This window comes from Narcine bancroftii, chromosome 10 (genome assembly GCF_036971445.1).
Source record: "Narcine bancroftii isolate sNarBan1 chromosome 10, sNarBan1.hap1, whole genome shotgun sequence".
Classification (NCBI taxonomy): domain Eukaryota; kingdom Metazoa; phylum Chordata; class Chondrichthyes; order Torpediniformes; family Narcinidae; genus Narcine; species Narcine bancroftii.
The window spans coordinates 29,041,915-29,069,434 of NC_091478.1; the positions used below are offsets into that span (position 1 = coordinate 29,041,915).

Here is a 27,520-nt window from a genome sequence, read left to right on the forward strand (position 1 = left end):
TAGCATGGACCTGATGGGCTGAATGACCTGTATAGATGCAGCTTAATTCTGTAGATTCACAATTCTCAGTCCAACAACCAACCTTGGGGCTGGTCCACATTCAGGGCATTCAATCTAGACTAAAGGGCCTTTTGGCATTTTTCCTCTGGAAAGCCTGGGGTTTGTTACATGCAAGTACAAGGAGTGTGTGTGCATGTGCGTGCACGTACGCCAATTCACCACTTTCTGTACCCCATCCTCAACCCAGGGTGCAAGGACCTCCATCTCTAAGCACCTGCATCCCTCCTTGGGCAATGAGGCTTGGGCTGGGGGGGTACCCAGCCAAGTGGTGACTACTTGCCTCTCTCTTCTAGGTGGGGATGGTCATGCCAGGAATGGTGAAGAGTGTCATGCCATATGGAGTGTTTGTGGAATTTGCACACGGGTTGGTCGGCTTGGCTCCCAAAGCGGTGAGTCTGATGTCCTGTTACAGCGCACAGCCAGTCTCGCTGCTTATTCGGCACAGTTAGTGTAGCAGTTAGCACAATGCTGTTACAGCGCCAGCGACCCATGCTCGAATCCCGCGCTGTTTGTACATTCTTCCCATGTATGGGAGCTCTGGTTTCCTCCCACCCTTCAACTGGAGGTTGTTGGTTAATTGGGTGTAATTAGGTGGCAGGGGATCATGGGCCGGAAGGGCCTGTTACGGTGTTGTATGTCTAAAAATTTTAAAAGTCCATTAAAATTCTAGTGTTTGCTAGTGGCCTCCAAAGGGGACACCGAACAGCTTGGATGATGCAGGACCAGGGGAAGGTGGTGCAGAAATTGTGTTACTGTGCTCCTGCTGTCATGGTGAATCTGGGAATTTGCATCTGGTGAATATTAAAGGGTAAAAGCTAGGAATACAGGTTTGGACTCAGTGGAGATGGTCCTGAAGGTATAGGTAGAAGCCCATCTGGATTGCAGAGGAACCTTGGTGAAGGAAATCTAATGCCCACTCTGGAGTCATGTCTAATGTTACATGTCCCATACGAGCATCAAACTGGGATTGGTGATAAATTCCAATTTCATAAACAATAGTTCAAAAGAATGGAAAATTGGATCCACGTGGTTAGCATAGCATTTACAGTGCTAGCAAGCCGAGTTTGAATCTGATGCTATCTGTAAGGAGTTTTTGTTCTCTCTGAGACCATGTGGGTTTTCTCCTGGTGCTCTGGTTTCCTCCCACCCTTCAAAATGTACAAGTTTTGCAGGTCAATTGGTGTATTCGAACCTGCTGCATTTAATTTTTTTAAATTTTAGACACTGCACAGTAACAGGTCCTTTTGTCCTACGAGCCTATCCTGCCCAATTAAACCCAATTGACCTACAAACTGGTACGTTTTGAAGGGTGGGAGGCAATCAGAGCTCACGGGAAAAACCCTCGCAGACCTGGGATTCGAGCCCAGGTTGCTGGCATTTTAATAACATGCTAACTGTGTCACCCTGTGCTGTATCTCTAGGTAAAATAAACATGTTTTAGGTGGCATTCTGATCATAATTCAGAGAAATGTAGACAAAATAACAAATGTTTAGGAGTTGCAGACTGAGTTTAGCCAGTGCAGGAAACTTCAAGATGGAATAACAGATATTCTGTGGTGAATTTAATGATGGAAGAATCTGGGGATTTATGATTGGAATTAAGATGACCAGACTGGAATTTAAATGGGGATGTTCAAGGTGAGGGAACAACTTGTGCCCTGGAATGGTAATTCAGGAAGTTAATATTTCTGTTTCCTTAGGCTATGTCTGATAAGTTTGTAACCGACACAGCAGACCATTTCGTGGTGGGACAGACGGTGGTTGCCATGGTAACAAACGTGGATGAGGAGAAGAGGCGTGCACTTTTGACTCTGAAAGTGTCGGAATGTGGATCTGGGGATGCTGCCCGGGAGAGCCTTGCCCTCTTGACCCAGTACTTGAATGAGCTGGATTTCGTGAGGTCCTTCATGGACCAGAGGGGTAATGTCAGAATCCAGTAAATAATCGTGCCATGGAAATAAATCTATTTAAAATGCAATTTTTGCATTTCTAAATACAGGTCAAGTACCCCTTATCCAAAAATCCAAAATGCTCCAAAATCTGGAACTTTTGGAGTGCAGACAGGATGCCACAAGTGGAAAATTCCACACCTGAACTCACTTGCCCATGTGGAGCTCTGAAGCTCTGTGGTTACCACCCATTGTTACTGCCAGACCTATGAGCTTTACTCACTATCCCCTTTTCCACTGGCACCCTGCCCCAAGAATTAACTGGGAATTTTCTGGGACAGAATCCAGTGGAAAAGGAACATTGTCCGAATGCTGGCGTCAAGTGACGTCATTTCACGCCGGGATTAACCACCTCCACCCTTACTCCTATCCCCGGCGTGCTGATAAAACCAGTGGAAAAGGGACAGCAGAAAGCCACCCATTTCCAGTTGAAGGTTGAACACTCCGATCCCCGGGGATGAGTGTGTTCAGTGGAAAAGCAATTAATATCCCAGTTAAGGGTGGCCTAGTAGAAACGGCATAAAGGGCTTCCTATAATCCTGGGACACTGCACAGCCAATTAACTGGGATGCCAGTGGAAAAGGGGTAATTGAGATGACTCTGGAGGAAACATTTTAAAAATCTATCCAGCAGAATTTCTAGTATTTGGTGCTGCATTTATCTTCTTTTGTAAAGGTAAAAGTAAGCAGAGATCGGTTTTTTTTTAAGTACAAAACATTATTTTCATGTGAAATCAATAAAATGCAGTGTACTGAAACCTTTTGATCAAAACACAGCATTGTAGTTGGAGACCAAAAGTCTGCCGTTGTTTGTTGTTGTTGTTTAACAGCTGATACAGGTATTCTGTTGACACTACTGCATTGCTTAGTTACCCTAAACACATTATTCCAAAATCTGAAACACTTCTGGTCCCATATATTTTGGATAAGGGGTACTCAACTTGTACCATTAATATACCTGCAGGAAGATCCTATTCCCTTCAATTCACATGCAAGTGCTATTCTGTGAGATTGTTGTTGTACCTCCTGTCACTACCTCTGTTGGGACCATCTGATGTGCACCCCATGTCCATGGGTGATGTTTTTCTCTGATGTCGTTGGTGGCACCAGCAGTCACTGCATCCGGCACACAAAACCCCTTTGTTAAGACCCTCTCAGGGAGAGGGTTACAGGCTGGAATCTAATTGACAGGTTTGAATGGGGATGGGCAGAGAATGGCATGTTGGGGGTTTGTAACAGGCTCACCCCTTTAATGCCATTTCAGATTCTGCAGTGGTTGCCAATCTGAGCCACCTGGTCATCGGACAAAGGCTGGAGCTCACCGTGGACACGGTCAAGACGGATGGGACGGTGTATTTCACAGGCAAGGAAGTTGCTGGGCTGAACATAACAGCCAGTTGTTATCACCAAGGAGGTGCGTTCACATTTGGTCTGTTGACATTTCTGGTGAAGGGGGGCTGGAACAGCACACATCTCGTCTCTGTGCCACAAGGTTGTGGGTTCAATCCTCACTCCAGAATTTGAGTTGTTACTATGACAACCCCCCCCCCCCCACCAACAGCCTTATTTTGACAGGTTGGCACAGTTAGCACAATGGTGTTATAACTACAGAGACTGGGGTTCAAATCCAGTGCTGTTTGTAATGAGTTTGTATGTTCTCCCCATGTCTGCATGGGTTTCCTTTAGGTGTTCTGGTTTCCTCCCACCGTTCAAAATGTGCCGGGATTGTAGGTTAATCTCTATATTTGCCCATGTCGCCTGATTGTTTCCTTTGTTCCTTTCTCAGAGGGTGGCGTTAACCCTGGCCAGCAGTTGGTCGGAGTTGTGTTGTTTGTTGATCTCCTCTCCTCAACTGTACACGTTTCTGTCCGTCCAGAACTGCAGAATGCAGGGGTCGAGAAGGTATGGAAGTGTGGTGGTCTGCAAAGCCTCTGCCTGTCTCCTCGCGAAATGGTTCAGGCTGCAGCTACTCCTCAACCTCTAAACCATACACCTGGGTGAAGGTTGTCAGCCTGCTCTCCCAGCAAGGGTTGGCATGCTGAATTAATGCCAGAGGATTAGTTGAGGAAGGGACTCTAGCTGGTCGAGAGCTCAATGAGGCCAAAGATGGATTACCAGAGCAAGGAATGTAAACCATACACAATAAAGACCAGGTTCCCAGATGAGATGAGGTCTCTCATTTCTGTGTTAAGGTTACCATAATCCTCTGTGACATAACCTCTGCCCTCTACGCCAAACATTCTCTACTCATGACCTAGATCTACCCCTCCCCCCACCCCAGTTCCTGGGGGCCACAACACATTTAAGTAAAAGCCTTGTTTTCATCTCGTGTAACATAAATATTTTTTATGTAATCAATAGAAATACAGAAGAAACCAAAACCTGACTGCTTCACAGGGAAGGGGGCCCATAAACTTTGAGTAGAGTTCTAGGAGGGCCATAGCTGAAAGAAGGTTGAGAATGAGTGCTCTAGACAATTAAGAATCACAAGGAGGCTTGAGCGCAATTGCTAGCCCAACACTGTTACAGCGCCATTGACTCAGATTTGAATCCAGCGCTGTCTGTAAGGAATTGTACATTCTCCCCACATCTGTGTGGGTTTCCTCCCACCTTTCAAAACATACCAGGGGTGCAGGTAAATTGGATGTAAGTGGGTGGCACAGACTCGTGGGCGGAAAGGGCCTGTTAGCATGCTATATGTCTAACACTAACACTTGCCTTGGTTCAAAGAGGCAGTGGAGGTCTGGTGGGCTTTGAGTTTTTTGTGCTAGCAACCTGCAATTAATCAATAATGTCCATCTCCAGGTGCAGCTGAAAAGGTATTTGCAGCAATCGGCTGTAGTGCAGTTTGTGACGTCTGATGTTGCTGTGGGATGGCTGCCCAGCTCCTCACAGCTCACCTTCATTCCCCTCACCTCTCACCTCAATGACACCTTCCACTTCGACTCAGAAAAGCTCTCCGAAGGGCAGACGGTGGCTGTGAACCTTCAGGCCACCACAAAGACGCACCAAGGGATCCCACTGTCCTGTAGGAGACTCGGTGTGCGCTGCAGATCAAACAGAGTCCATGAACCTCCAGAGGATGAGGCCATGTCCGAGGTCCAACATACCCTATGCTTTGGCGATGTCCTCAGTGGGAGAGTGAAGTCAGTGCGGCCCACCTGCCTACTTATCGCGTTGCCAGGCAGGGTGACCGGATTTGTTCATGCCTCGGAGATCCTTGACCAGGTCTCCAGTGGAATGGTTCCAACATCTAGCCACAAAGTCGGCAATACCGTGACTGCAAAGGTCATCAGAGGCAAGGAAGTGAAGTCCCACAAGTAGGTGGCTGCTGGCAGGTGGTATGTTTGTGGGTTGGAACTTCAGCTGACTGCATTGCTGTAGGAATGGGCAGCAGCTAGAGGCTCCAGTAGCGTTAACTATATCAGTATGCCACTGCAGATGGAGTGAGCTAGCTCTCTGTGATTCTTCATGATGTAGGCTCATGATACGGCCCACACTATTTAAACAGTGTTTCTTGTCCCTGTGTATTAATTAGTGGTGATGGGCCATAGTGGGGTGTGAATGAACTGTGACTGACCCAGGCTCTGGGTCAGTTGTGTCGGTCTCCTTCATCAATAACCTGCTCTCGCGATTGTTGGCCAGAGCAACTCAATTCTTCCATGCCACCATCATCCTTTATGGGCAGAGACAAGAAAGGGAAAAGTTTGATAACATTTCCTGGCAGTGCAGTGTTCCATCAGTACTGCGCAGGAAGCTCTTGTGAGCAATATTTTTCAATGTCCATATTCTGGCGCTCACCTTGAGCAGCCCATCTCGAACACTCTCTAGAGTTTGCTGTGTTTGAAAAATGCCCTCAGTGCTGCACCCAGGGTGAGGTAACCAAATGCAGGACTATGAATGTCTGCATATACTGACCCTGTATTGAGTGACGGGCATGATGAACGGAGGTAGGCATTCCAGTGCATGAATATTTTGACCTCTGATGTACAGGGTAAGTTTCCCATTGTTTTTGGTGTCTGACTAATATATGCACATGTTTGTCCCCCTGTCATGCCAGATTACCGCCGATCACTCACTTGCATTCCCTTTGGACTACGCCGGTGTTGACTCTGAGACCAAGGTGAGGCATGACATTCTCTTGAGCAATGAGGTACAGTGTCCCAGCTGTGCAAGACAATGACCTAGCAATACAACAAGAATGTGAAACTGTTGGTAGTAGGACAAAGATTAAAAACACAGGTGGGATAAAGTAAAAGATTAAACTGGCTGGAAAATTGCAGATGTTGAAAATCTGAAATGAAAACAGGAGCACGCTAAAATTTGAAATCAGGAGGGCTAAAAGGGACTGGAAATAGCTCTGGTAATAATGGCAGAGATAATCCTGAGATTTTACCTTTATTGGAACTTAGCTGGAACAGGTCAGAATAGAACCCATCAGCATACAGTGGGCACCTGGGAATCCCAAAGGGGACATTCTGGGGAGTTCTGAAGGGAGCAGTGATAATGTGGGTGTGGTTGAGGATGTGTGGTGTTTGAAAGTCCTCCCTGTGATTGCTGGGTTTCTTCTGCATACTGTGGTTCTTCCCACAGATGGGCTGGCTGGTAGGTTAATTAGCCACTGCGTATAGCCATTGTGTGGTGGGAGAATGGAAAGGAGTTGATGGATATTGGAGCAGGGAACTGGTGGGATTGCTCTGCAGATAAACACAATAGACCAGTTTCCTCCTCCTCCATAATGAGAAGATAAGAAAGAAGAAAGGGAGTGCAGAGTTAAAGGGAAAATCGGATAAACAGATGAGGAAGAATGGAGTGGAAGGGTAGTGAGAAAGGTCATCAGTGCGGAGCACTAACGACAGCCAATGGAGACTCCTGGTTGTGTGTTTTCTCGTCTGTGTGTCATTTTAAAAAAGCCTAAATTAGCACTGTAGATCATCAATCAAGGATCTGAGCCCTTTGAATCATCAGGTACCAGGAACAGGATTTGCTTTGCTCATTGCAGTTGCTGGATCCAGTTGAGATTAGGCTTGGTTCTGGTGGGTCGCACAGCTGAATTTGTTGCTGTGGCTCATTCTAGGGTTACCAGGCTAGGGTGCACCTTTTGGGAGGTTCAGAGAGAGTAAATTAATCAAACAGTGGGACTTTTTCTGAAGTCAACAAAGCAGTGAAAGGTGTCCCCAGAGGGATTGCTTGAGCTTGGAGCCCAAACTTAGGCTTGGAGTGAGAGACGCCCTGCCTTCTCCCAGACCCTGCATTAACTCTCCTTTTTCATCCAGCAAACTATTGGAGAAAGATGTATGCCAGAGCGAGGAGCTGGTGGACAGGCTACAGGCCTTCAAGCCGGGGCAAGAGCTGACCTGCTACGTGCACAAGGTGCTGACCGCTGGGTCTTGTGTGATTGGGGTCTGACGGGGGGGGGGGGGGGGGGGGTGGTTTTGGGAAGTGACTGAACTCTCTGCTGTCCCTCTGACTTCAGTTAGATGGAGTTACACAGTATGGAAACTGGCCTTGCGGCCCATCTTGTCCATGCATACTTGAGCTTGTCCCATTTGCCTGCGATAGTCTCATCACCATCAAAAAATTTTCTATACACATTCCTGCCTACATTTTAGTTAAATGTTGTAATTGTTCCTCTCTCTATCACTTCTCCTGGCTGCTCCTTCCACACTGCCCATCAGCCTCTGCTGGACAAACTTGCCCCTCAGGTACCTTTGAAACCATTCCCCGCTCCCCTCGAACCTGTGCCCTCTAACGTTAGATTCCCCTACCCTGGGGAAAAAACTGCTAATCCATGTTATCTGCCCCTCGTGATTTTATAACTCTGGAGTGAAACATGAAGGTCTGCTGATGTTGTGATTGTAGTAAACAAGATAGGACTCAGGCCCAAAACATCTGTTATGTATCTTATGGACGCTACAAGACTTGTTGAGTTCCTTCAGTTTTTCTGTGTTTTTACTTTTTATAAATCTCTAAGGTCACACTCTGCCTCCTATACTATAAGGAAAAGGGTCTCTCCTTATAACCCAAGCCCTTCAGTCCTGCTAACATCCTCGTGAATATTTTCTGTGCCCTTTCCATCTCAATGACGTCCTTCCTATAGCTGGGCGATCAAAATTGGGCACAGTACTCCCAAGTGCAGAATCACCAATGTCTTGTGTGGCATTCCAGCTCCTGTACTCCATGCCCAAGCAGTGAAAGCAGGCATGCCAAACACCTTTGCTCCCCTGTCTACCTGTGTCCCCTCTTTCAGAGAACTCAAAGTCCCTTCATCAACAGTCTCCAGGGCCCTGCCATTCACTGTGTAAGATCTACCCTAGTTATCTTCCCAAACTCCACACTTATTAGAGTTAAATTGCATCTGCCATTCCTTGGCCCACTTCTCTGTTTGATCTAGATAATGGTGTAGCTGTAAGTGGGCACCTGTTATGTTCCTAGTGACAGTGTGACAGCTATGGCCATTTTTAGATGTTGGGGTTGTTCCAAGATGAGGTCATTGGGTGGTAGAGTGCTCGGGGACAGGAATCGTTTCTTACTGGGTGCTGAGCCACCAGAGGCAGGAAGGCCACACAGGGAAGCTGTCCCATTCAACCTCTGCTTGAGTTTTTCCGGTTGCAGATGATAACAAATCACTTGGTTTGATCCCAGCATGGTCCGACACCCCACCTTCTCCCTGGGCAAGTCTGGTCTCCTTCCAAGGTCTGGTGACTACTCCACTCGTTTGTTGACTCACCCTATCTACAGCGTGTGTATCCTGCTCTGCTGGTTGCTTCCCACCAATGTGCATACTGCACACTCAATGGTTTATTCTCTCTCCTGTTCCCAGTACTACAGCCCCAAGCAATGTCTGAATGTAGAAGTGACCCATGATGTCCACGGGAATGTAGAGCTGCTGCTGTTATCCCTCAATCGCAAGGTGAGTGTCTGCCAGTACATAGAGTACCACAGAAAGGGTGTGTTCCATCATCTTGAGGCCCTCTCCACACGGACACAGTTCACTCTCCTGGCTGATGCTTCACCACAGAGCAAGGGAGGAGGAGTAGCTTTGTTTGGTCAAGATGTTAAAGGCCTCAACTCCCTCCCACTCAAAAGAACCCTTGGCAAAAGTTGGAGGGATAGAAGAGTTGGTATATGCCTCTTGATCAGTGTTGCTGAAACAGATACCATATATGCCGTTGTATAGGTTGATCGTCAAAACTTAAAAATTTCACCTTTTAATGGGGGCCATCCTATACACCAGGTCTAAAATCTTATCTTGACCACAAAGTTGCAACACCACCGCCATCTTCCTGCCAGCTCCGACACAATCTTGCGCACATCCCGTTAGTTATATAGGAAGTCTCAGCGCTCCTCCACGGGGTCCGTCCACCCAGTCCGACTGCTGTTAGCTCCATCCAGGCTTTTAACGGCCTGTTACAGGAGTTGACAATGGTTTATTTTAAAACATCCAACTAACATAAAGGTTATTTAAAGGTTTAAATTTTATTAAAATACCAGCAGGATACCCAGTGTTCCCCAGGAAATGAAACACTCAGTTGTTGACTTCGGCTGGTGGCATTTGTTCGCTTTGCTTGAAGTCTTGCTTGTCCTTCCTTAGCAGACTCTTGTTGTCTGCTCATGGAATGCCTGGCGGCCTGGCAGGCTTGGTGTTCCTCAGTTTCCTGCTGCCTGCTCCTTGTTTGTCTGAAGACCTGACCACTGAGGCAGGCGTATCGCTGGTGTTCTATTTCCCGCTGCCTGCTCCTTGCATGTCTGGAAGCATCAACAGTGAGGTGAGACAGATGTTTCTCTGTTGTCTCTCGCTTTCTTCTTTGTCTAAATCTACGGGCTTGTGAAGAGCTTCTGCCAATGTTGCTTTGCTTTTTGGGGCCCATATTGAACTGGGTTTGGCCACTTGTTTTTATTCTGAATGTACATTGATGCACAGCCCTGTAACTAATTGAGATGTCCCTGGTGCAAGTTCAATTTTTATTTTGAACTTTTGAACTTCATATGACCTTAAAGGTTAAATTCAATGTGGTCATAACATTCAGCATCAAATGTTACCACAATTACAGTGAACAGTAATACTAGTAAATACTTGTTATAATAAGCAGTAATGCAAGTCAGAGCAAGCTGGTCAAAAAAAAATTTGAACTTCATATGACCTTAAATTCAATGTGGTCATGACATTCAGCATCAAATGTTACCCCTTCTGAACTTCCTTGAACATTTCTAGAGTGTTCCATATTGATTTGCATGGAGAACAGAACAGCCAAACAGATATACATGCACAAATATATATTAGATTATGATTTGCATCCATTGGTCAGCAGCAAGTGTCAGGTTTTTTTGTTGGGTGGGGGGGTCATCTTATAAAACAAGTATCGCTCAAAACCTACATTTTAGGTGGAAATTCCCGGGTTGTCCTATACCGCAATATATACAGTAATTGTTGCACTACTGTGTGAGAGAGGAGAATAAATTTGATTCAATTTCAACATTGAAGAGAAATTTGGATAGGTACATGGATGGAAGGGATATGGAGGTACAGGTCAAAGGCTAGGGAGAATAATAGTTCAGCACAGACTAGATTGGCTGTAAGACCTGTTTGTTCAGTAGTGTTCTGTGGTTCTAAAGTTGCTGCTGCATTTTGTACATTACAACAGTGTCTGCACCACCAAGTGGAATCAGGAATGTAACAGGGTTGTGAGGTCCAATCTCTCATGCGATGCTTCACATTGTGGAGAGTCACAAGCATGACCAGTGATGCTTCAGGAGTTCCTGGCTGTCAGGACTCCCAGCTGCTCTACCCTCCACTATCTAAGTATCACTGATTATTACTAACGATCTCCGGGTGAGAGAGGACCCCCGTCCCAGTAGGGTGACCCATATCCCAGCTGGGGGAGAGATGGTCCACGTCCTGACAGTGTGACCCCCTCTCCTAGCAGGGCGAGAGACAGCCGCATCCACCTTGTGTCCCGGCAGAGGGGAGCCCGCAACCCTACAGAATGACCTCCCACCCCGTGTCCTGGCAGGGGGAGAGAGACATCTCTCCATCCTGGCAGGGTGACCCCCCACCCCAGTCCCAAGTTGGTGAAGAAGGGTCCCTGTCCCGGCAAGGTGAGAAAGGGCCCCCATCCCAGCAAGGTGCTAATGGAGGGTCGGTGACCTGAAGCCACACCTCTGTTCCCCTTATCACAGATGCTGCCTGTTCTACCCAGTGGTTTGAGCACTGTATTTCAGATTCCCATAGTTACACAAAGCATGTGATATCCATGCATGCAGAATCTCCCATTACCCTTCCATCCTAATACTGTAACATGTTCAGCGGTGATGCCTAGACAAGTGGTGGTTCTCCTTGCCCTGTTCCCTTTAGCAATCCCAGAGTCATCCTGAGTTGCTGATCCAAAAGGAGTGGGGGGGGTGGGTGCAGAAAACCTGAGCAAATGACCAGCAGCTGAGCTTCCTTATCTCTGGAAAATGACCGTCTGTGTGTTAGTTTTAATGATGTTACTAGTGCCAGGGTGTGTGGTGCACTAGTGCCAGTATCACAGGGCTAGGTGGTAGATTGGGAAAGGTTGGGTTGTGTTGCCTGTGGTTTGTGGATGGACCCTAACGCCAGGGTTTAGATGCCATGCTTCAGGAAGATGCTGCTAGATGAGAATTGTGAGGAGTTTGCACCCCCTTTTTCTTCACCTGTAGTCCTGCACTTTTATCTTTTTCAAGTATTTCTGCTCTTTTCTATGGATGCATTCTGGGTCCGTCTAAATGAGGGTTGTTTAAATTGTAAACTTGTTCTAACAGGTGTTCTTCCTTTCCCTCAATTTCAGTGCATGAAATATCCAGAGAGAATGTTCCAGCCCGGTGAAGCATTGACAGCAACAGTGATCGGCCCAGATAAGGCAGGGACACGCCTCTGTCTGTCACTGACAGGTGAGGCGGAGCTCGAGGTGGATGGTGTTGACGTCATTTTAATGGCCTTGCCTTGATTTTATTCATTACAGTGCTCACAACCCAAGATCCCATGTTTAGACTGTAGGCATGAACGAGGTGAGGTGTGTAGGATTGGAGAGGGTGTACATGAGTGGGAATGTGTCGGTTGGGATGGGCCATCATTGTTGGGCAGCGGTGACCTTTGGAAGGGTTTGGAATCGGGAGTCTCTGAGAATCAGAGGACGTGGAACAAACAATATTGAGTATAGGCATTGGTGCGATATGGTAAAGTATAAGACATTGGTGAGGCCAAATTTAGAGAACTGTGTATAGTTTTGATCAGCTAACTACAGGAAAGATCAATAAGATAGAAAGAATGCAGAGAAGATTTACTAGGATGTTACTCAGACTTCAGGAATTGAGTTCCAGGGAAAGGTTAAATAGGTTAGGACTCTATTCCCTGGTGTGTAGAAGAATGAGGGGAGATTTGATGGAAGTATTTAAAATTATGAGGGGGATAGACAGAGTAAATGTCGATAGACTTTTTCCACTAAGGTTGGGTGAGATACAAACCAGAGAATATGGGTTAAAGGGTGAAAGGGGAAAAGTTTCGGGTGAACATGAGGGGTAACTTCTTCACACAGAGAGTGGTGGGAGTGTGGAATGAGCTGCCAGCTGAAGTGGTGGATGTGGGCTCAATTTTAACAATAAAGAATTTTGACAGGTACATGGATAGGAGAGGTATGGAAGGCTATAGACTGGGTGTAGGTCAGTGCGACTATGCAAAAAAAGTGATTCAGCACTGACTGGATGGGCCGAAGGGGTCTGTAATGTTCTATGGTTATAGTCCTGAACAGGAGAGAGAAAGACAGAGCTAGTGGAGGCAGCAAGTCATGGGGCTCGGGGGGAGAGTGAAAGAGCTGAACACTCACAGAAGACAGCCTGCAGACCAGCCATGGTAACACCTCTGGTGCATCTTTGGGCCCTGGCTCTGCCCTGCTCTGAGCGCACTTCATTGAGTTACTGATTCCCTGAAACTATCTTCCAGGTCTGTACTCACTGGATGAAGGTTCTGTGACTTTGGGCGCCATCAAAAAGGTTATTCCAGGCGTCGGGATGGTTGTTGGCCTGCCCCTCGGAGAGACAGGCCAAGCAGGGCTGTGTGACCTGGAAGACTCATATAGGGAGTCACCGCTGGAAGGTTTCATCCAGGGAAACCTCGTCAGGTAGGTATTGGAGGCAAGGAGCCTGTTGCAGTCTGGCACACACTCTGCTCCCGTCAGCTGTGAGTGGCAGCAGACTTCTAAATGATGATGTGGTTCAGAGGGCAGAGCCTTCTCGAGCCAGGGCTTCCGGACTCAGTGTCCCTTTGTACAGACTCTGGCTATTACATCAGTGAAGCTGGAATAGTGGGAGGGTCCAGGACCAGTGCCTCAGATGTCCCTTTGGAACAAATATGAGGAGATTTCTTCAGCCAGAGTTTAAGTTTATTGTCAGAGAACATGCATGACATCACATGCAACCCTGAAGTTCTTTTTCCTGTGGGCCAGGCAGAATTTCTACTTCTCACTGGTGTGAATCTGGAATTAGTTGCCACAGACGCCTGTGAGGCCGAACCACTGGGTTTTCCCTCATTGAACTGGAGTGAGTTCTACCATTCTGTCTCCTGCCAGTTGATATCAATGCTGTCTGGTTTCTTAACTGGTTGTAAAGCTCGTTGGTGAGAGGAGGACGAGAACTATGGGGTAGTTGAGGAGGGATGTTCGGCAGGGAGCTGGAAGAGTAACAAGAGGGAACAAAAGTGGGGATCAACATTTATTGTCCATCCCTAACTGTCCCCGAGAAGGTGGTGGGGAGTGAGGTCTAGGATTTATACCCAGTGAGGATGAAGGACTATGATTTGAAGGGGAACCTGCATGTGGTGTTTCCATGTGCCTGGTGTTTGTTGCTGGAGATGGTGGGTTTGGAGCAAGCTGGGCAGGTACAGTGATTTTGTGGCTGTTACACACTGGAGTTGCTGTCCAGTGGTGGGGGGGAAACACATCATTCAAGTGCTTGACAGAGCTGCTGCAAAAACCTCTGGCTGAGGTGTCACGATCCAGGGATCAGTCTCAAAGGGGTCAGTTGTTCACGTCTGAGGTGAGACGGCATTTTTTCAAGAAGGTAATGATATGTGAAAGTCTCCACCCAGATGTTGTGGAGGGTCAGTCGGTGAGCATATTTCCACACAGAGAGTGAGATATTTTTTGATATGAACTGAACCCAGATGCGAGGAAAGTGACACGACAAAAGATCTGTCATTGAATGACAGGCCAGGGTGGGCAGGTACCTACCTGCCTGTTTCCTATGTCCTAATAGGAGTAAAAGTGGGACAGGATGGTGGCAGTGAGGAAGGCACCTGATGACCGAGGTAAGAATGAGGTTTTATGTGTCCTCTCCTCCGTCCTTTATCATCAGAAGCGTTTCTCAGCTGAGGCTGAATTTCCCTATTCCATGCATGTGCCTCATTGGTTCTCTATTCTCTACCTCTCTAGGTGTTGTGTAATTTCTAAGGATAAGAATCAATTCCGAGTTTCTCTAAGGAATTCCAGGTGAGTATCTCTCCCAACCCCATCCCTCCCTCTCTGCCTTCCATCCATACCCTTTCCCTTTAATCTCCAGAGATTAATCTTCCCCCTAATATTCCTCAAATTGCTGTATCTTAATCCACCTTTTAAGCAGGTCCTTACACACCTCCCTCTTTGTCCTGATATCTCCACATGATGTTAAATGCTTGGTTTCACACCTCCGAATTTTGTTGATCTGTTGTGCCTTGTTAAAGACACTTGTTGAATTAACATTTCCTTCCTTGCATGTCTGCTATGATTCCCTTGTTGACTCTCTCTCCAAAGCCAGCAATATCCTGTTCTCCATACCTACCAGCACCAGTTTTGCTCCTGTACTGTTGAAACCAATCGTGGTAACCCCAAAATTATCTCACCAAGTTCTTGCTGATTTCACAATCTGAAAATCCCACAAATATGTCGCGTTTTCACTGATGCATGCTTCAGAATCAAGTTTATCGTCATGGTTTGTTGTTTTTGCTGCCGCAGTGGTGAGTGAGGGACCAACGGGACCAAAAATTGTGTAAATTACATTTCCAAAAATACACTTTTTTTTAAAAAGTAAATAAATTAGTGCAAAAGAAGAAAAGTGAGATAGTGTCTGTGGTTCAGGAGGCAGAGGGGAAGAAACTGTTTTTGTACTGCTGGGTGTTCAGGTTCCTGTACCTCCTTCCTGATGATAGCAGTGTGAAGAATTGGAACTGAGCAAAATATAGAGCACCAGGCCATTCCATCCATCTGTTCCCTGCCGGTTGAGAGGCTACACATGAGCTGATAATTTCACCAATTCATTCCAACAATTTGGTCCTCTGTCTCTTTGCTTCTCATGTATATCTTGCTTCCTCTTAAGCTATCCTGATTGCCCAACCACACCCCTCTCCCAAATTCCTTATGAGGTTTTCCAGTTTTATTTCCCTCCACATCCTCTCTCCATATATCCTGAAAATCCCTCCCCGAGAGTCAGAGAGTTGGCTATTTCTAGAATAGAACTCCACCTGTTGAGTCCTCCTTGGTTCTTGTCACCTTCATGAAGGATTCTTGCAGCGCTCCAACGTCATTTCGACAACACAGCAGATGTGAGGGGATGAGGTGGCTTTGAACCACTGCAGTCCTGGTGAAGGTGCTCCCACGGTACTGCTGGGGAGGGAGGGAGAGAGAGAGATCCAGGGTTTAGACCTAGTGACAATGAAGGAACAGTGATTAGACTTTACTCTCGGCAGTCGTGGGGAAGTATAGCTGAAAAAGAAATGACCACATCTTGGTATTCTTTGTGTAAACCTTTAAATAAATTGCTGAATTATGTGTTACCTCTTTACCCATTTACCCCACAATGTTTTACAGCCCAATTCTATATTTTATTAAACCTATTAAAAGAAGTGCAATAAAAATAAACGATGAAGTTGGAGATCTGCAGAGAGGATGTCACTGCTTCACTGGCCTTTAACTGCACAGCCCTTTGATATAAATATAAGTGAACTAAAAATGTCTTTTGACCATTAATTTTAATTTCAATGATATTTTATGAAATTTGTTAATAGAATTCTTTTTGCTAGTTGCATGAGAATTCTGGATACATAAATACTGGATAGTTGAGAACTTAGTGTTTCCAAACTGGAATGGCGTGCTCCTTGTGGGGGGGTGGGGGGCTGTACGAGGTGATGTTTCCGTGCACCTGCATTGAAGTCTGATTCTGTTCGAGAGTTATCATCTTGCTCTTGTGGGTGATTTGTCTTTCTTGCTGATGTGCGTATGAACTCCAGGGTTCATTCTGAGAAGAAGTCTGCTGTGCGAGATCCTGAGATTGCATCGATCAAGGACCTTCGGAAGGGGACAATCCTGAGGGGTTACGTAAAGGACATCGGGAAGCTTGGAGTTTATGTTAGGTGAGATTGCCAGTCTGGTGAGGGGCCAGCTGTGAACCAGTGTGCAAGCTTGTGTATACTCCACTTTGGTTCAGGTTTACTTTAAGATCCAGCTTCAGATTAATTCAGGCTTGTGCTCGCAGACATGACCACCTGCAGGCACAGAGGTGCAATTATGCACAGACACACATGCACGCACCCACACACTTGTGCTCGTTTCTCCATAGGAATCTACTACAGCCATGATAGGAGTGGTTTTGACAGCAGGAGAGGTGATAATTATTCACTATTTTACCACTCTTTTCCACTGTCTGACCTGAGCTGTCCTGCACGATTTCACAGCTGCTGGTCTCTGTGTATCAGTGTCCTGGATCCCTCTGGTCCTCCATCCTACACCTTCCCCTTTCCTGGATCCCTCTGTTCTTCTTCCCTTCTCCTTCCTGGTTCCCTCTGCTCCTCTTCCCTTCTCTTCCTTGGATCCCTCTGATCCTCTCTTCCACACAACCCCATCCCCCACTTTCTGGATCCTTCTACTCCTCTCTTCCACCTAACCACCCCCTTTCTGGATCCTTCTGCTTCCCCCTTGTGTTTTTGATTCTTAGTTAATTTTCTGATTGTCCTTTTAAGAAATACTATTATTTGTAGTGTTACCATAGTGACTATGACATAATTCCTCATCTCCCCCCCCCCCCCCCTTTTCTGGATCCCTCTTCTCCCTCACCATCTGCTTCTCCACCCCCATTCAGGCTTTTATTATTTCAGCAATGTGTGAATTTATTCCCCATTTCTCACCAGTCCCATGGGGAAGCTGAACAACTGAGTGGTGGCAGCCAGTAGTTTGAAGTGCTCTTGTGAGTGTGAAGGGAGGTGCTGTCTCACAGTATGTGCTGTGCACTCTGGAACAGTGGTGGGCAGTGCATCTCCTTCAGCCTGTTTTCTTTGTGTTTCAGCCTTTCTGCCACCCTGACGGGCCTTGTCCAGTACCAGCATGTCACCAAGTACTCCATCAACAATCACAGACTCTATTGGCAAAATATCCCAAAGGGAAAGCTGGTGACGGTCAAAGTGCTGAGGTAGGAACTTGCTGGGGGTGTGGGCAGAGCTGGTGACACCTCTTGGCTTGGGACAGGATTCATGCCCTAACTTGCCTTAGCTTGGTGCTCCCTCCACGCTGCAGAAGCAGAGAGTGTAGTGCTTGCGATACTGTGGTGGAGAAGTGACTACTGGGGGGTGGTGGTGTCAGTGTGGGGCAGGGCTGGATACCTTGGCTGCAATGAAGGGACAGAGAGTGAACAGTGCCAATGTAATGTTTGGAGCTGGAACCTTTGAATCATGCTGCACCATCAAGAGCAGACTTGCTGGGTCATCTCATCCTTCCTAGTCTGTCACCGTATTAGCCCACGATCTACCAATAGAAAGGCTTCTGCTCGATAATTTGATTCGGAACATCTCCCCATAATTCCTCCTACCCGTGATTAATTGAAGCTCATAATTTCTGGTTTCATTTTAGTAATTCCTCAGCATCATCTGCATTGCCCGATGAGGGTTCACGTGGCTATTTTAATCTGGCGAGGCTTCAAGGTGTGCAGGATCTTGTAGCTTGGCACAGGGCAGTGCAGTATTTAACGGGGTGTGCCTCTGGCAGCAGTTTAGGGTTAAACCAGAAGTCTGCAGGTGCCAGACAACTAACTGAAACAGCACACCACAGTGTTGGAGGAAGTCAGCCTGACCTGTTACATCCATGGAAAAGCAAGAGGCAGTCGCTGTTTCAGGCCTGAGCCCTTCTTCGGGGATGTCAAAGGTTCAGCAAATGCCCAAACAAGTCGGTGGAAGGGGTGGGTGAGGAGCACAGGGTACAAATGATGGGTAAACGCTAGTGAGATGGGGGAAAGGTGATGGGGGAGTGGCAGAGGGCTGACAACGATGCTCTGTGAGGGAGGAAGAGAAGTCAGTGGTTTACCACTTTTTTTTGTGTTTCTTCCGAAGCACCAACAAATGGCCAGGTCACGTGGAGCTTTCACTTCTCCCTCGAGACACGAAGAAGGCAGACTTGTTCCCGGCAACACTTGGCTTATTACTCCGGAAGCTGAATGAAGCAGAGGGGGAGGTGACCAAGACCAGCAAACGCAAGCAGGGAGACTCTGAGGCGGAGCAGGTGCTGAAATGTTCAGGCGCCGTTGATTCATTATTACTAATCTATTAGGATGATGCAGCAAGTAGTGCTGCTGCCTTAGTTTGATCCCGACCTCTGGTGCCGTCTGTGTGGAGTTTGCCAATTCTCCTGCTGAGTCTCTCCTCCAGCTGTTCCAGTTTCCTCCCTCTTCCCAAAGGTGTACATTATCCCTTGTCCAGGTTCCTGGTGGGGAACAAGGAACACGATGGGCATGTGAGGGAGATTTAGTCATGGAAAAATATGGGGGAATGGGATTGATGGGAATACTTTGATGTCCAACATGGACACGATGGGCTGAATAACTTCTTCTATGTCGCAAGATGCTTCCTGGCCTGAATTTCCAGCATTTCCTCTATCTCAGCCGATCGTAATGATACACAGCAGGTAAATTTACCTCTTTTTATTTAGTCCCAGCTAATGCCATCACCTTCCCTGCTTCTGTTCAAATCTGGCACAATCCCTGGGAATTTTGCCCCATATCCTGAATCCCATCATTTGGGTTTGTTTAGATTTATTTATTATTGCCACATGTACAGAGAGATAGCAGAATGATTTCTTTGTGGGCCTTTGAAAGGCTGACAGATTCGCCACACTTCAGCGACACCTTGCAGAGAAACGAAAGGAAAGAACGTCCCTTCAGAGAGGGCAAGTGGAGGAGGATCAGCCCGCTGCCTCCATCACTACCTTGGCCACCCCTGTAGCCACCAGCCACCACTGGTTCCTGCTGTCCCCTCGTGTTGTCTGGTGGCAGGTACATCCTTCCTGCAGAGGTTTGTTATACCACCCCAAGGTGCATTCTCCCCTCATCAGTAAAGCCAGGAGTCCCTTCTACCTGTACCACTCCAAGGTGTTGTGCCTGCGTTCTCTTCTGTGTCAGAAAAGGCAGGAGTCCAATCTTTCTCCTGAACTACTTTATAACCAGTCCCACTGTCTTCACGAATGTGCAGCCGTGAACTCCATTGAGAGGTTTTCTTTTAACATTTGTTTCATTGATGTTTGCTGTCTCATTAGCTGCCCTACAAAAAATTGAAGACTGAAACAGGGGAGAGTGGTCTTCGATTGGAGATATACTGTTGGGAGGAGGAGGAAGAGGATGAGACTGGTAAGGTGAGTGTCTCTGCACAGGACTGAGTTGTGATTAACGTCATGTCTTTGTAACTCTGCTCCGGGTATGGGGGTTTGGATGCAGGGGCTGGGAGCTGGAATCCGAGTCCTGGGTCCAGGACCCAGGGGTTTGATGCTGGGATCTGGGGTCCAGGAGCTGAAGTAAAGCTGCTGTTCCCTCTATTATGTAGGCAATCATTCTGAATTGATGACAGTCTGTCCAATAACATCCACCTGTTTCTCCAGGAGCCTAGCCCTGTCGCAACTGAGGTGCCCAGGCTCCAGCTGTCCAACAATTTTGCTTGGGGTGCGACGTTAAACACAGTGGTACCGGTGACAAAGAGACAAGTGGACATGACCTCAGACAGCGAGGAAGATGAGAGCTCAGCCACTGAGGTGAGAGAAAATATTCTAGCACCTTACAACTGCTGTTCATCGAGGCACCGACAGCTGGAGAGAAGGCGAGCAGTCTGCCTGCAGGCAACTGACATTGCAGAGAAGCAGCCCTGCTCTCCACCTGTACAGAGGGAAGGGTCTGCCTGCTGGTAACTGACCTTGCAGAGAAGCAGCTCTGCTCCCTACCTGCAGAGTGGGGAAGGGTAGGGGTCTACTTGCTGATAACTGACCCTGAGGTGAAGTAGACATGCTCTTTCTGTAGCATGGGGAAGGGTAGGTGTTTAGCTCCTGTAACAGATCCTGTGTTGAAGCAGCCATGCTCTCTACCTGCAGTGTGGGGAAGGGTAGGGTTCCACTACTATTAATTGACCCCGTGGTGAAGCAGCCATCCTCTCTACTTATAGCGCACCCCTGCTGCTGAACAATGAAGAGTTTCACCTTGATCATTGGTGCAACCAGTGCGATGGAGGCCTTAGAGTGGGAGGGGAGAGGGGAAAAGTGTGTGGAGACCAGGGGAAAATGCATGGGGTGATTGGCTCTGGAAAGTGGAAGGGACAGTGGCTGTGGTTGTCCTGGAGTACAGGGGGTGGGAGTTCAGATGGATGGAGTGACCGGGATTCCGGCTTTGTTACAGCAAGGGGCGGAATTGGAGCATGAGGCGGTTGGGGAGCATGGTTGGGGGTGGGGGGGGTCTTTTATTGATGGGGAAAAGAAACAGTGGTGTGAGAGGATGGGGATGAGATTCAGTAAGGGTCTTTACCCCTCACATTAACAGCTGCGTCCCCATCAAATGGTTAGGAATAGACCTGTTCAAACTGACCAGGTCTTGATTGGGAGATACCTGCTCTCTGTATGAGGTTGAGGTGAGAAGGAAGGCTGGAGGCCTGTGATGAGTGGTGTGCCTCAGGATTGGTGCTGGTTCCATTGTTTTTTGTCATCTATATCAACAACCTGGATGAAAATATGGTAAATTGTATCACCAAGTTTGCAGATGACACCAAGATCAGAGGTATAGAGGATGGTGAGGAAGGCTTTTGAAGCTTGCAGCAGGATCTGGAAAATTGGGCTGTAAAATGGTCACCTAACTACAAGAAAGGTACCAATAAAACTGTTTAGCCTCCCAATCAGGGTTACGTGAAGCCATGGATTGCAGGTGGTGAATGGTTTTTATAAGCAGATTCTACAAATTGGAATTTATGGTTGTAAAACTACAAATGCTGGGCAGATGAATCTGCTGATCAATGGCCAGGGCTACCCATCCAGTATGGACACTTGCAACTGAAGAAGACAACGGGAAACCACTTCAATATTTTTCACTTGTATAATCATGAACTCAACATCGACTACGGTCTCAGCTCAAAGATGGAGTCTTCACCAAAGGAGAACAGGGAGGCAACAACTATAATTCAGAGGGTCAGAGATCGTGACAGATGGAGAGAAGAGGTCGTCCAGGCAAACAGAAAGGCACCTGAATGTATGATCAATAAGATTAAGTGTGCAGAGGAGATTTACAAGGATGTGGCAGAAACTTGAAGAATTATTTCTCTGGTAGGTTGAACCGCTGTAGTACTTTAAATAAATAATTCCATTCTACCCTGTCAACGGCTTTCTCTGCGTCAAAAGCAACTGCCACTGTTGGAGTCTTCTTTCCTTGTACTGCATGGATTAAGTTAATGAACTTGGAGACATTGTCCATTGTTTGTCTTTTCTTAATAACTCCAGTTTCGTCAAGTTTTACTATTTTTGGTACACAGACAGCCAATCTGTTTGCTCATAGTTTTGCTATTATCTGAGTCCACCTGCATTGAATTCACCCATCGTTATTGAATGAAGATCTACCGGGACCAATGCCTGAAGAGGGCGCACAAAATCAGTGAACTGGTGCGGACTCGAAAGGCCGACATGGCCTGTTTCCGCTCCGCACCTGCATTGAATTCACCCATCGTTATTGAATGAAGATCTACCGGGACCAATGCCTGAAGAGGGCTCACAAAATCAGTGAACCGGTGCGGACTTGAAAGGCCGACATGGCCTGTTTCCGCTCCGTAAATGGTTATATGGTTAGTTGAGTTATAGTGAAATGCCGATTAGGTTAGTGCTTTATTTCCTGGAGCATAGAAGAATGAAGGGAATTTTGATAGACGTATTCAAAATATGTGGGGTTTAGACAAGATAAGTGCAAGCAGGCATTTTCCACTGAGACCAGAACTGGAGGACATGGTCATGGGTGAAAGGTGAAATGTTTAAGGGGAATATTAGAGAGAATTTAGGAGAGAGTGAGGCTCAGTGGGTTCGATTTCAACATTTAAGGAAGATTGGATAGGTACATGGATGGGAGGCTGTGTCTGGCAGTAGGTCAATGAGAAGGAATAAATACTTTGGCACTGACTAGATGGGCCAAAGGGCCTGTTTCTGTGCTGCAATGTTATATGGTCTTCACTCAAGGTTTGTGTGTGGGCCTGCTGAATTTCAGCCCAAGCTGAGCCGGAGGGAGAAGGAAGCAAGCAAGCGAGAGGCGGAGAAGGAACTGGCAAAGGTGGAACAGCAGCTCATGGACTCCAGCCGGCGGCCACAAACAGCTGATGACTTCGACCGTCTGGTCCTGAGCTCCCCCAACAGCTCCATCGTCTGGATGCAGTACATGGCTTTCCACTTGCACACCACTGAGATCGAGAAGGCTCGGGCTGTGGCTGAACGAGCTCTGAAAACCATCTGCTTCAGGTAGGACGCATGGAGGGAGGGAGCTGGTGGGTGCTGAGGGAGGGGGGGAGCTGACAGGAGCGGGGGGGGGAGCTAGCAGGCACAGAAATGGGCAAGCACCAAGGGAGGGAGGGGGATCTGGTGGGTGCCAAGGGGGGGGGGGGGGAGTGAGCTGGTGGGCGCCAAGGGAGGGGGAGGAGTGAGCTGGTGGGCGCCAAGGGAGGGGAGAGTTGGCAGGTGCAGAGGAAGGAGGGAGCTCTCAGGGGGGGAGTGGGGAGCTAGCAGGCACGGAGTGACCAGAGGCATAGGAGTGGAATTAGGCCATTCCATCATGGCAGATTTACTATCTTTTGCATCCCCATTCTTTTACCTTCTAAACTCCAGTGAGTACAATCCCAGAGTCTTCAAATGTTCCTTGTGTGAAAACCTTTTCAATCTGGGGATCATCCTTGTTAACCTTCCCTGGACCCTTTCCAATGCCAACACATCTTCCTTAAATAAGAAGCCCAAAGTTGCTCACAATGTGGCATGACCAATGCCTTATAGAATCTCAACGTTACATCCCTGCTTTTATATCCTATTCCTCTAGAAATGAATGCCAGCATTGCATTTGTCTTCTTGACCAATGACTCTACCTGGAAGTTGACCTTTAGGAAGTCTCGCATGAGGACTCCCAAGTCCCTCTTGCACCTCTGATTTCTGAACTTGTTGCCAATTTAGAAAATAGTCTACACCTTTATTCCTTCCACATGATCACACACTTCTCTACAATATTCCATCTGTCATTTCCTTGTCCATCTCCTAATCTAAGACCTTCTGCAGACTCAGTACTTGCACCATGCTACTTGTCCTCTTTGTATCGTCCACAAGCTTGGCCACAAAGCTATCTACTCCACCATCCAAATCATTGACACGTGATGTGAAAAGAAGCAGCCCCAACACCAAGCCCTGTGGTACATCACTGGTCACTGGCAGCCAACTAGAAGAGGTCCCTTTTATCTCCACTCTCTGTCTCCTGCCAGTCAGCCAGTCTATCCAAGCTAGTATCCTTCCCGTAACACCATGGGCTCTCATCTTAGCAGCCTCAGGTGCGCCACCCTGTCAAGGGCCTTTTGAAATCTAGGTAAACCACATCCGCTGACTCTCACTCTGTCCTTCCTGTTATTTCCTCAAAGAATTCCCAACAGGTTTGTTTGGCAAGATTTCCCCTTCAGGAAACCATGCTGACTTCAACCTATTACAGTGTGCCTCCAAGTACACCTAAACGTCATCTTTAATAATAGATTCTAACATCTGATCAACCACCAAAGTCAGGCTAATCAGACGGTAGTTTGATGTCTTCTGCCTCCCTCCTTTTGTAAAGAGTGGACCGGGAGTTGCAAGTTTTCAATCCTCCAGAACCATTCCAGAAAGATCACTACCAATGCCTGCACAATTTCTTCAATGACCTCTTTCAAAACCCTGGGGTGTAGTACATCTGCTCCAGGTGATTTATCCACCTTCAGACTTTTCAACTTTCCCAGCACCTTCTCCTGGGTTATACCAACTATACACACTTCTGCCCCTGGATACCTCTGGATCTCTGCTGTGTCTTCCACAGTGAAGACTGAGACAAAATATTTATTAATTTTGTCTACCATTTCTTTGTTCCCCCATTACCATCTCCCCAGTGTCATTTTCCAGAGGTCCAAAGTCCACCCTCAATTCTCTTTAGCCCTTTGTACCTTTTGTAACTTTTCACTTCTTCTTTTGTGTTGCTGGTTAGTTTACCTTCGTATTTCATCTTTACTCTCCTTTTATTGCTTTTTTTGTTGTTGGTTTTTAAAAGCTTCCCATTAATTTTGCCATATTGTGCTTGTGCATTTTTGCTGTCTTTGATCTCCCTTTGTCAGCCACGATGGTCTCATCTCCCCATTAGAACATTTCTTCACCCTTGGGATGAATTTGTTCTGTGCCTTCCGAGTTAATTTCAGAAACTCCAGCCACTGCTACTCCGTCGTCAACCCTGCTGGTGTCAATTTGGCCTCCTCCTCTCCCTCGAACCTCTGTGGTCCCCTTTATTCCACTGGTACACTGACGCTTCTGATTTTAGTTTCTCCCTCTCAAGCTGCAGGGTAAATTCTAGCATAATATTATCATTTCCTCCTTGGGATTCCTTTACCAGTTCTCTTATCAACTCTTACACAATGCCCATTCCAGAATTACCCCTTCCCTGGTCAGGTCAGCCAACAACTGTTCTGAAAACCCATCCCATAGGCATTCATAAATTCCTTCTCTTGGGATCCAGAACCAACCTGGTTCTCCCAATCAACCTACATATTGAAATTACTCATGACTATTGAAACATCGCCCTTTTTGCATTCCTTCTCTATCTCCCAGCAAGATCTCTTGCAGCAGTGCGGCCAGTTAACCTGCTGGGGGAAGGATCTCACTGCACCTCTGTGACCATCCACACAAGTCACGATCGCTGCCTTTGAGCGAACTTCTCCATCCCGCCTCTTCCTCTGCCGCCATTCGGTTATTCCTGGTGTTCTCCCACCCATGCTCAGTCGTGTTATTTGCCCACAGCTGCTTTTGTTTTTGCCTCTGAATTTTCAGGGAGGAACAGGAGAAGCTGAATGTCTGGGTTGCCCTGCTGAACCTGGAGAACCTCTATGGCACAGAGGAGTCACTGACGAAAGTATTTGAACGCGCGGTGCAGTACAGCAATCCCCTCAAAGTCTTCCAGCAACTGGCCAGGGTCTATACCAGGTCTGAGAAGTACAAGGTAGGCAGCTGTCCAACTTCCGATGGTGAAGTCACAACACTGGCTTAGAGAAAACTGGCAAGGCGGGGTGTTCAACAGGCCCAGGCAGCTGCGCTGCCCAATGATAGCCACTGTCCTGTCCTTCTTTCAAGGAAGCTGCCTCAGGTTTTCCCCCTTCAAGCCCTTGGTGAAAGGGAAGACAGGAGGGGGGGAAGGGTTTTCCATTGCATGCTCAGTGAATGGAACAGAAATGCTGCCTGGGTGGAAAGGCAAGCCTCCTGGAGTTGCGTTGGAGAACTTGGAATGGTGGTGACCTGCCCTTCCCTGACCCTGCTTCAGCAAGTTTAGTTTCTAACAAAAAGCAGTTCATCAGAGTGAAGGTCCCTCCATGCTGTCCCATTACACACTCTCCAGGGTCAGGCATGGAGTGAAGCTCCCTCTACCACTGTCCCATCACTCACTCCCAGGGTCAGACACATAGTGAAGCTCCCTCTGCAGCCACACAGACGGAGAGCACTGGTGTTCACAGGGTGAAGCTATACGCGGTACACCTGGGAACATGTCAGAAGTGCCCCCATTCCAGTTTGTGATGTTTGTTATTTTGGATGCTGCCTCTGCTCTTTGGAAACACAATCACTAATTGCTTGATCGGTGCCAGCAGAGTTAGTGTACCCTCACCCAGCTTTAACAATACTTATTCAGAGTCAGGGTCCTCTCTACATGTGCTGAAGAGCCAGTCCATTGGGAAGTGACAGCCCCTGCTGGAGCTGGCTCTCTGTCTGTAGGTGGGCTATGTGCACGGTTGTGTGCAGACTGGTACTTGGCTGGGCTGGTCTGAACTGCTGTGTTGTGGGTTATGTTTTACCAGGAAGCGGACAACCTGTACAACACCATGCTAAAGCGGTTCCGTCAAGAAAGCAGTGTCTGGTTGGGCTATGCCACCTTCCTCCTGAAGCAGGGGCGAGCTGAAGATAGCCGTGCCTTGTTACAGAAGGCCCTCAGGGGTCTACCAAAGAAAGAACGTAAGTTGGGGATGGGGTAAGGGAAGCAGTCCGACTCCAACCTGGTGCTGGACTCAAGGGGGGATTGAACCTGCCACGACTCAGAAAGATAAAATTTTATCTGTGTTGGTGCCTTTCCACTTTGGAAAGAGATTGCAGTGTGCTTCAGTAATCATCTTCAGAGGGTTTAACACCAGGCACAAGAAGACTCCATGTATCCCCTTGAGCCCTGCTGCTGCTCAGGCAAATCTCAGCTGATTTTTAGACACCCATCTAGCCTGAAAACACCTGGATTTCTAGGATCTCGTCTGATCCTAGAGCTAAGCAGGCTCAGGCCTGTTCACTACTTGGATGGGAGATCGCCTGCGAATACCAGGTGCCAAAGTCTTTTTATTTTGTGAGAGGCACTAGACAGAGTGGAGACTCTGTCTGCCTTACGGTAGACAAAAAATAGAATTTCATGTATGTTACATTCTAAATATAGTATTACATGACAGTAATGGTACCTTTTACCTTACCATCCTTCCCCCAGTACCCTCATACCACAACAGGCAGCATCCCACAATGGTCTCCAGAATCTGTGAGCTAGGTGTGGGGAGGTTTCTTCCTTCACTGGCCAGCCTCAATGTGAGCTCACGCTTGAAACTTGACAGTGTCATCAAAGGGAAATGAGATGATGGATGGTGTTGTGGATGCTGGAATGTGAATAGGCCAAAGCCAAATCCTTGGCAGTATCCGTGAAGAAAGGCCTTTCAGCAGAGCTAAGGAAATGGGGCAAGAAAGGATCAGCAGGAAGAACACTGGTGTGGTGAGCAAGAAGGTGAAGGTCAATGGCCCCCAAACCCCATTCAAGTCGTGCTCTTCATGGTGACAAAGCGTCCCCGGTGAAAATTTGGTCAAGATTTCAGCTCAGTGTTGGGGGATTAGGAAATGGTGCAGAGAGGTGAAGGCTCCCAAGTAAAACATCTGGCAAATGGGCCTTGCAGGCCTTCTGAGGCTCCCACCATCTGCCCTA

At 47.4% G+C, this 27,520-nt stretch overlaps 2 protein-coding genes across 2 annotated transcripts in view; one reads left to right on the forward strand and one right to left on the reverse strand.

Annotated features, from left to right (window-relative positions):
• pdcd11 (programmed cell death 11) overlaps positions 1–27,376 on the forward strand; it is a 52,499-nt gene extending 25,123 nt beyond the window's left edge. The window contains exons 17-37 of the mRNA XM_069899390.1: positions 354–449; positions 1,761–1,980; positions 3,273–3,422; positions 3,795–3,910; positions 4,814–5,328; positions 6,069–6,131; positions 7,285–7,381; positions 8,832–8,921; positions 11,818–11,920; positions 12,969–13,146; positions 14,455–14,511; positions 16,284–16,406; positions 17,336–17,458; positions 18,372–18,540; positions 19,570–19,665; positions 19,909–20,058; positions 22,532–22,779; positions 25,357–25,525; positions 26,373–26,526; positions 26,749–26,881; positions 27,238–27,376. Of these exons, the coding sequence (XP_069755491.1) occupies positions 354–449; positions 1,761–1,980; positions 3,273–3,422; positions 3,795–3,910; positions 4,814–5,328; positions 6,069–6,131; positions 7,285–7,381; positions 8,832–8,921; positions 11,818–11,920; positions 12,969–13,146; positions 14,455–14,511; positions 16,284–16,406; positions 17,336–17,458; positions 18,372–18,540; positions 19,570–19,665; positions 19,909–20,058; positions 22,532–22,779; positions 25,357–25,525; positions 26,373–26,526; positions 26,749–26,881; positions 27,238–27,376 (3,189 nt within the window). The remainder of the gene's footprint in view (positions 1–353; positions 450–1,760; positions 1,981–3,272; positions 3,423–3,794; positions 3,911–4,813; positions 5,329–6,068; positions 6,132–7,284; positions 7,382–8,831; positions 8,922–11,817; positions 11,921–12,968; positions 13,147–14,454; positions 14,512–16,283; positions 16,407–17,335; positions 17,459–18,371; positions 18,541–19,569; positions 19,666–19,908; positions 20,059–22,531; positions 22,780–25,356; positions 25,526–26,372; positions 26,527–26,748; positions 26,882–27,237) is intronic.
• A 33-nt stretch (positions 27,377–27,409) lies between these two features.
• LOC138743787 (calcium homeostasis modulator protein 1-like) overlaps positions 27,410–27,520 on the reverse strand; it is a 1,654-nt gene continuing 1,543 nt past the window's right edge. The window contains exon 2 of the mRNA XM_069899391.1: positions 27,410–27,517. Coding sequence (XP_069755492.1) covers positions 27,410–27,517 — 108 coding nt within the window. The remainder of the gene's footprint in view (positions 27,518–27,520) is intronic.